At 37.6% G+C, this 8,983-nt stretch overlaps 1 protein-coding gene across 1 annotated transcript; it reads right to left on the bottom strand.

Annotated features, from left to right (window-relative positions):
* Positions 1-657: 657 nt before the first annotated feature.
* Positions 658-8,913, bottom strand: LOC144518941 (cell adhesion molecule CEACAM5-like; the record flags this gene model as incomplete). Its single annotated transcript, XM_078251825.1, has 8 exons — positions 658-1,709; positions 2,124-2,164; positions 3,270-3,316; positions 4,104-4,218; positions 5,538-5,789; positions 5,953-6,225; positions 8,215-8,481; positions 8,664-8,913. Coding segments are annotated over 8 exons (1,470 nt in total), but the record flags the coding sequence as incomplete, so codon positions are not given.
* Between the last annotated feature and the right edge of the window lie 70 nt (positions 8,914-8,983).

The following is an 8,983-nucleotide window of genomic DNA, read 5'->3' on the forward strand; positions in this document are numbered from 1 at the left end:
GCTATATGTTTTTCTGGTTTATTAGCGCATTGCATATTACCTGACTCTATGTTACCTGTACTATTAGTGCCAGTTATAAAGGACAAAACCTGTAAAGTATCAAGCATAGAAAACTACAGGCCAATCGCTCTAGCGAGTATACTCTCTAAAGTGTTAGAACAAATTCTATTTGATAGACTACAAAAATATATAACAACCACTGACAATCAATTTGGTTTTAAAAAGAAACATGGCACAGATTTATATATATATATATACACTGAAAGAACTTGTTACCAAGTACAAAAGCCATGGCTCAACAATGTTTTTATGTTTCCTTGATGCATCCAAAGCTTTTGACCGTGTTAATCACGGTAAACTGTTTATAAAATTACAAGAGCGAGGGGTCCCCCCCATACCTAATACGTATCTTGCATTATTGGTACTCCCATCAAACAATGCGAGCTAGATGGGGCAAGATTACATCTGATCCTTTCCTAGTTACCAATGGGGTTAGACAAGGTGCAATATTGTCACCTGTTCTTTTTAATTTGTATATGGATGATCTTTCTAGGACATTAGAAGTGTGTAAGACTGGTTGTATGGTGGGAGATAGGCGTATTAATCATCTGATGTATGCAGATGATTTAATTGTTATGTCTCCTTATAGTGCTGGCCTACAACAACTGCTTAGAGTCTGTTCAAACTATGGACTACAGTATGACATCAAATTCAATGCAAAAAAGAGTGTTGTAATGATTGTCAGAACTAAGGAGGACAGGAAGCTATGCTTTCTGTCTTTTTATTTGACAGGGCAGAGTTTTAGTCATGTATTTAGTCATGGTAGAGTTTTGGATTATCTTGGCTGCAGACCTTCCCTTTGTGTGATAATAAAGTTTAACTTTGTTATCATGGAATTAAATAAAAAAAACTGATAACATAAATAAATAAATCTTTCCACCAATGCAAGGTCATTACGTCGCCATTGTACTGACAAGCTAAAGGTGTATTAAGGACAGTCCTGACAAATACCATGGAAAGGTAAATTAAATATTGTTAAATAAATCATATTTTTCATTTTGTAAAATGCTAAAATAAATATGAAAATGAATCCATAACTGACAAGCTGTAACCTCAACTGGAATCACACAGTATACACGTGGAGTCAAATCTGACACCTCACCAGGGTCAAACATTATGCTCAAGCAAAATAACTGAATCACATATAGAGAATATTTCCCCTCAGATATCTGCACTTTGCATAGACTGTTGCACTGTACAAACAGAAAGCTATAATATGTGGTAAATGCAAGCTAATAGGCCAGCATTGTGCCATCTGACCTCAGTAATGGCAATACCTGGTTGTTTGTTAACCCCTGCTAAAGTGCTTTGACGTCAATTAGTCCTCTATAAAGGAACTGAGAGGAACGTGCAAGTTTCTCTAACCACACGTCAGCTGCTTCTCCAGTATAACCTCACCAGATGATCCATCCTACGCAGTGTGGTCAGTTCTTGCGAACTTGAGAGTAAACTTGTGCAGGATTAGCATAAGGCGAAGGAGCTGGGCTCTTTGTTCGCTGCAGGTGGGCATCATAGGAAGGAGGGGAGGACGCTGCAGGAGGATTGTTGTTCACTTGGACCTGAGCATATTCTGAGGTGTTATTCTGTAACCCCAGCTGGACTCTCCCACCATCTTTGTTCTGGAAACTGATATCTGCATAGTTCAGCTCCTAGAGAAGAGGAAGGAAAGGAAGGAAAATTATTAATTACTTTTACAGTTAGATCACATCAGATAACATATTAGCAGAAATATTGTTAATCAAACGTAAACACAGACTGTCCACTAATATATATTAGAAAAAGTATATCAATAAGTATATCCTGACTTATGTATTCCTTCAGAAACTCACAGAATTGTTCACTGAGGTCTCATGACTTACATACAAAACATAACTCCAAAGATGATTAATCCATCATTATTTTATGCACATACATGTAAGCACACTTATGCTGCAATTTGTCCACTATAGGCATATATTTTCATTTAGGCATTGAGATTTGCATGTAAACGCCAGTTTGATTAGCATGCATAGCCCAGGTTTTTCAGTGTTACCTTGTTTCTTAAGTGCACTGATAACTTTTACCTGACTTGCTGAGTATGCAGAGTTGTTCTGGCCTTCACCTCCTTTAAAACAAGAGAAATAAACTATGCTTAGAATATTTTTTATGAAGGGAGTAAATAATTAAACTATGAAGCAAGGAATCTGCTAATGTGCTTGTCTGTCATACAAATATCTCGAGAACCGTTGACCAGATCTACTTTACACTCGGTGGGTGTATTGCTGGGGACTCAAAGACATGCAGTGTGCAATTTGTAAACGTGACACCTTCAATATTAATAAACTGTGAATAAAACTAAAGACTGCAGCAGCAAAGGCGGGGCTTGATGGCTATGCAGACAGGCATAGAGTCAAGCATGTCATCTGTAGCGGGCTACTGGCAACTGCCTATTTGGAAATGAATACCTGTAAGTGTATTTTACAACAGCAGTCTTCTTCATTTTCCTGGAGTCAATGAGCATGAGTGGTTATCCTACAGGAAAAGTGCCACTCTGCCAATGCAACTCAAATTGTGTAAGTTTGCCATACTAACTTATAACACTAATAATGGTACCGCCGACAAAATACCTCCATTAATTAAATCCCTGTTCTACTTTATTATTTATATATTATTTTTAACTGCAGTTGTTATGTTAAAGCAAACGACTGTCAGGTAAATGTACTACAATGTTTTCCTCTGAAGTAAAAGTACACAGTAGGTCAGAAGTATACAAGTTGTTTTAAGTGCTTTGGGGTCCCTTTGCAAGTTATTTCAGGGTACAATGAGTTAGAATAGTAACATACTCTATATCATCTCTACTGTCTACTCTAAACATCATAATAAATCTCTAGCTGTTTGGTGCCGCCAAGCAGTTGCCTACTTTCCCTAATGGTAATGGCTGCTCTTGGTGTTTGTTCTGTGAACCAGAGTGTATTTCACTAGTGTTTCTCATAGTGTGTAGCCGTGACTTGGGTGTGTGACCAAATATGTCAAATATTGCTCAGAACCCAAGAAAGTGCCGTGTCCAGTGTGCAGTTGTTTGTATGAGCGGTTCTCGAGAAAGCTGCAAGCAGCAATACCACAGGCCAATTGACCGGTTCTGAACAGACACATTTTTATTGGGCATTGCACTGGTAATGTATAAATACATAAACACATATTCAATACACACACACTTAGTATACACTTACCCGTTCTGGTAGCAGTGTTTTTATTAGAGAGATGTTTCCTCAATTTTCTGTTTAGAGAGGTAATAAATCATTACTACAGTATGTTAATCAGGTATAAGAAGGCATTATCTGACTTTTTGCAACATAATATTATTAAAAGCATTATGTTGTATGTATAGCAAATATATTCATTTATTGTAAATTCTTACATGACATAACATGTTAAAAAAGTTATTTCTCAAAAAGAGCTGCAACCTCCATTTTATCATCAGTCCAAAGTGTATTTTCTTTAAGAATGATTTACAAATAATTATTTTTACTTTTACCAGCATACATTTCAAGGACTTTTAAACAGGGTTTCATAACACTGATGACAGTTTTAACTCATGTGAAGCCACATAATTCATCACAGTTTAATATTAATACCTGACAAAATAAACTATAAAGTTGTACATTGTTGAGGTGCAGCTCCATTGTGAAATAACACAAACGATTTACAGTCAAATCTAAAGTCAGGCTCAGGACTTTATGGAAAATATATAACAAAAGCAGCACATAGGGAACGGACCCTTTGTTGAACATCAACCTTTTGAAGGTTGAGAACATTTTATTATTATTATTTTATTAACGTCTACCTGATTCTAGTTACCCATGTTCAACTTCTCTCTTCCTGTGCCATGAACAAACTCTCTTACATTTCAGATCCTACCCGGTCTCTGAATCCTGCTTTTGGGTCCAAACCTGGTAATACTGAGCAGTCACCTCTACCATAATTGTGATTGATTCTTATAAAAAAAAAAATAATAATAATAAATTGCTTCCTTTTTTTATATCTTAAAGCTCTTTTCCACTTACTTTTTTTTATACATGTAGTACCCTCCACCACCAGCAGCAGCTCCACAGACGAAAACTGCGATTACTATTCCAGCGATGCAACCAGCCGAACAGCCTGATAGCATGCCTGGGTTGGATTAAATGGGATAAGAACATGAACATAAGTTTTTTTACACCATTCTGTACACAGGGACTGTCTCATAATCTCATCATGCCAGTGGAACAAAATGCATACAATAATATCTCTGTTTATGTGATTTCACAGCTGGCCAGTTAAATATCGATTTTATGTTTTTAGAGTACTATAAGGCATCGATCTCTTCTTTGGCTGGAGAACATTCCTGTTTGGCAAAATGTACAATGCAGCATGTTGCTTTAGCAAACACACTATCATAGAATTATGCTTTGCTTAAAGTGAAACTCCATAGATTTTACACCTTAAAGTCTTGGGGAGTACTACTGCTTATGTGAGAAATGTATAAAGCTTTTTGTGCTTCCAGGGGGCGCTGCATTAAATCTGCTAGATTGCCTCAAGTGATGTCACTTGAGTCAGCATCGGTTGGGTCTGAAGACTAAAAGTTTGAAAATGAAAAGAAATCTGGGGGAGTAGAGTTAGAAGATGTGTGGTTACCAGACCTCTGTAGCCCGCTCCTCATCTGTGCTTGAGGCTAGCATCTTTTGGCTACATTAGCTGCTACTAACATAACAAATTTTGGCGGTTGAGTTGCATTGTGGGTAATTTAGACATTACTTTAACAAGGACGATATCTCTGATTCTGCGGCAGTAGTTTTGATACTTTTTTTTAAGATTTCATACTTTTGTTAATCTGTAGAAATGTGAAAAGGTTGTATAATGCTTTTGGCTCTAGAGGGAGCTGCGTGAAATCTGATAAATTGCCTCAAGTGATGTCACTTGATGGGTCTGAATGAAGTCATTTGTTGGGTCTGAAGACTACAAGTTAATAATAACAATAAATCTCATCTAGTTGGTAGACTGGATCTGTAAGAAACATTTAGGAAGCCTGCTACTATTCAAATTATCAGAGGGATAACACTGTGGATTAATCACAATATTCAAAACTATCAACAAAATCTGCAATCAACTAGGGGTGGAGGGAAAAATCAATACAGCATAGTATCGTGATATTTTGCGTGCCAATATGTGTATCTGTAATATGTATCTGTATCGATACATGGACACCAATTATCGATCTTTTATTATATAAATTGATGTATGTTTTAACAAACAGAGAAATGTATCATTATAAGATAAAATAGATGTAGAGCTTTCCTTTAAAGACATAATTTGAGGTTGGATAAAAGGTAATACATGTAAAATAAAGAAATTATTGCAGCGTAAGGTTTAAAATCGCAATACTATTGTATCATGGCATAAGTATTGTATCGTGGGGGCTCTGGTAATTCCCACACCTACGATCAACACCATCTCTGTACCTGTTACAGACAATCCATGGACTGCAGACAATGTTCTCTCAGTTATACTATTCATCGCTTGACAGGTGTAGCTGCCACTGTCAGAGAGATCAGCGTCGTCTTTAGTGAACTCAGCAGAATTGTGTATCTCTGTCCCATTCAGTATCCAGGTGTAAGTAGCAGATGGTGTGGAATCAGCAGAGCAGGTTAATGTGAAGGACTCTCCCAAATGTATCTCACTTGGACCTCTGATTTGAACATTTTCTGGGCCATCTGAAAAAACAATATTTGAAAGTTCTTACAGCAGCACAAATAAGGAATATAAAATGTTCAATAAATTACTTTGAAATGATTTTGCTACAGACAAAACATTTTTGTAATATAGTTATTTATAGTACAATACTTTTGAACAGTAAATGTACAGTTTGTTACCTACAGATCACAACCATGGTGTATTTAGCTTCCTCGTTGCTGAGGGGGTTGCTGATTTTACAGGAATATTTCCCACTGTCTGTTGATTTAAGGCTGTTAAAAGACAGCACTTTGTTCTTGTCATAAAGGTTCATGTTTCCAGCCAGAGTCAGATCTGAGCCATCCTTCATCCACTTTCTGGTAAAGACAGAGCCAGTAGCATCACAGGTTAAGTTGACAGAGATCCCCTCAATCGTCAGGTTTGTTGTTGGTGTGACAAAAGCACCTGATATTCTCTCTGTTGGGCAAAAGATCATGTGAAAAATATGAGAACAGGAGCATACTAATTGAAAATTGACTACTTAAAACAATACAAAAAGAACTTAAGAACAGTTAATCATTGTAAAGGGCAAACATAACTACTGTTTCCTGAATAATGTATACAAAAATTGTCTTGACTGTCCACATTGTTATTTTAACATTTGTGGTTTTGAATAACCTATACCTCAGAAATATCATCTACATGAGAGGAACATAACAGCTACATAATATTGAGTTCTTATTCAGTGTTTCAGTTCATACACTGGAAACGTATTGAAACCACAAATTCTCTAACAATTGACTCATGACCTTTGTTATGTAATGTAATTTCCAATTGATCAAATTTAATTGTTTCAAAGTTGTTATAGAAACAACATTGACACATAATCACTGTTTAAGGGACCATTTGGTATTTATGGAATGGACCACCGGAGGAAAATAGGGGAGGGTCATGTCTTTTTATTCTTTGTTGAGGGGAGGGTCATCCAAAAATTTTTCAGTCCAGGGGGGGGCACCCAAATTTTGTATTCATGAAACAGCAAAATTTCAAAGTGGCTTGTTTGGTGCATATTTTTCCATGTAGCTCTTAGTCTTGGCCCTCCTTCGCTACCAGATGGGTCTGACCCATGAGTTTGCTGGGGGGCAGGGGGAGCTGCCCCCCTGGTGGCTGAAACGGATAATTGCATTGTTTAAAAAATGAGTGGAATAATTACGTCTGGCATGATCAGATATTTTATAAATATCTTAAATAACACAAAACGATTAACTGGTGGTAGGTAATACATCTGATTTCATATACTCATTTAGTAAAAAAAAAAGTATTTCCTGGCTGACGATGGGAGCAGCAGGACGTAAAAAACAAAAATTACTGTTGCACTATGTCTGGACATCTTACCGTGCCAAGGTTGCAATAAAGGTTTCCCGAAATGCCACATTTGATGTCAGCTTACTAATTGATTGCAGGTTTTGTGTAGATTTGGACATTTATACGTTTATTCCACTTTGTTTAAACGGCGAAGTGGAGGAAGCCTAGTGATGAGTCCATAGCAACCAGTTTGTGTGTTGAATGTTACCCAGAGTGCCTTGCTGAATGGTCTCAATATTTTATTGTTTTATTTCATGTGAATACTAGTTTACTAGAGGAGTAACTTAGTATTTGAAGTAATGCTGTAATGCAGGAAGTGTGCATTTAGTTTCCATGCTTATTGTGTTTCCACAACAATGTTAGTGAGTAAATCTACTGAAATGGCCACCACACCATAACAGAGGAGTGTGATACGTAAGATGAGAATGCAGAGGTTTAGACACATATGTCATGGCTGTAAAAAAAAAACAATGGGAATCTGTATATATTTGCCAAGTGCAAACTGGTACAGAAGTTATCGATAAATTGCTGGGGGAGGGTCATGCCTTTTTTCCAAATTGTTTTGGGGGGTGATAGAATTGTTTTTACGTACAAGGCACCTAACCAGAACCCTAACCATAAAAACCATTGCCTAATCCTAGTGCCTTCCAGGCAGCGCTGCCTGGAAGGAGATGGGGGCTTAAAACACAGATAAACGCAAAATTTAGAGTTGTGTTTCAGTCCACCTGGTAAGTGTAAATCCAACAACCACTGTCCTAGCTTTTATGTCTCCACCAACTCCTAATGAAAAAATCTGTATCTTCAGCTGCTAAATGGTGCACTTTCCTGACCAGCTAGTCGCTTACTTTGTCTGTCTGTCATTTTGCACTGGGCAGGTACAATAGTGTACAGTGGGTTTTGCTGACAACAGCTGCCTGCTACCAAAAACAATGCTATAAGACTGAACCAAACTGTCTCTTTTTGTATGATCATTTAATATTTGTGTGTACTGATTTGAATACACACTTTGCCAATACAGATTACGCAGATGGTCAGTTAAGTGCCATCTGTCGGACCCATCTCATTAAACTATATCCACCAAACTTCTTAATTCAAACTTACCCAGTACAGAAACAACTGAAGGCTGAGATGTTTCATATCTCAGAGTTTTGTCATTAAAGGCCTGACAGCTGTAGTTCCCACTCTGACTCATCTGAATGTTCATCAGTCTGAGCTCTGGTCCAGTATCAGACAGCAGGTCTCCATTCAGAAACCAGTGAAACAGGGCAGCAGGTTTGGAGACAGCTAAGCACATCAAGGCGACATTTGAACCTTTGCCATAATATTCTTGTGATGGAGATATTGTCAAATTAATATTTTCTGGGCCATCTATGGTATGCATATGGGGAGTAAAACAAACAGAAAAAAATCACCAAAACGTAATATTAGCAGCTTGAAGAAAGTGACATGTAGCTTCCTTTAGTGTGAAGCATCATTATATCTTCAACTTTGAAGCATCTATTTAGTGCAGCATAAAGAGTATGCACATATACTGTAAGTGAATAACTCACAGTTGATGGAGAGGTTTACTGGATCACTGGTGCCATTACTAACAGGATTAAACACACGACACCTGAATGGTCCCTGGTCGTAGCGGGTCACGTTAACTATAGTGAGAGTGGAGCCTCCATCAGTGAGCTGAACTCTGTCACTGGCTGTAACCTCAGAGCTGCCGTTCAGCCAGAGGAAAGAGAGAGAGGATCCAGAGGAGGAGCAGGACAGACGGACAGAGCTGTTGAACTCCACCAAGTCTGTGGTGTTTAAAGTTACCAAAACATTGGCAACACGCACTGTGGGTGGAAAACACAGTGGTTTTATACTGGCCACCTTT

This window comes from Sander vitreus, chromosome 6, assembly GCF_031162955.1.
Source record: "Sander vitreus isolate 19-12246 chromosome 6, sanVit1, whole genome shotgun sequence".
In the NCBI taxonomy this organism is placed as follows: Eukaryota; Metazoa; Chordata; class Actinopteri; order Perciformes; family Percidae; genus Sander; species Sander vitreus.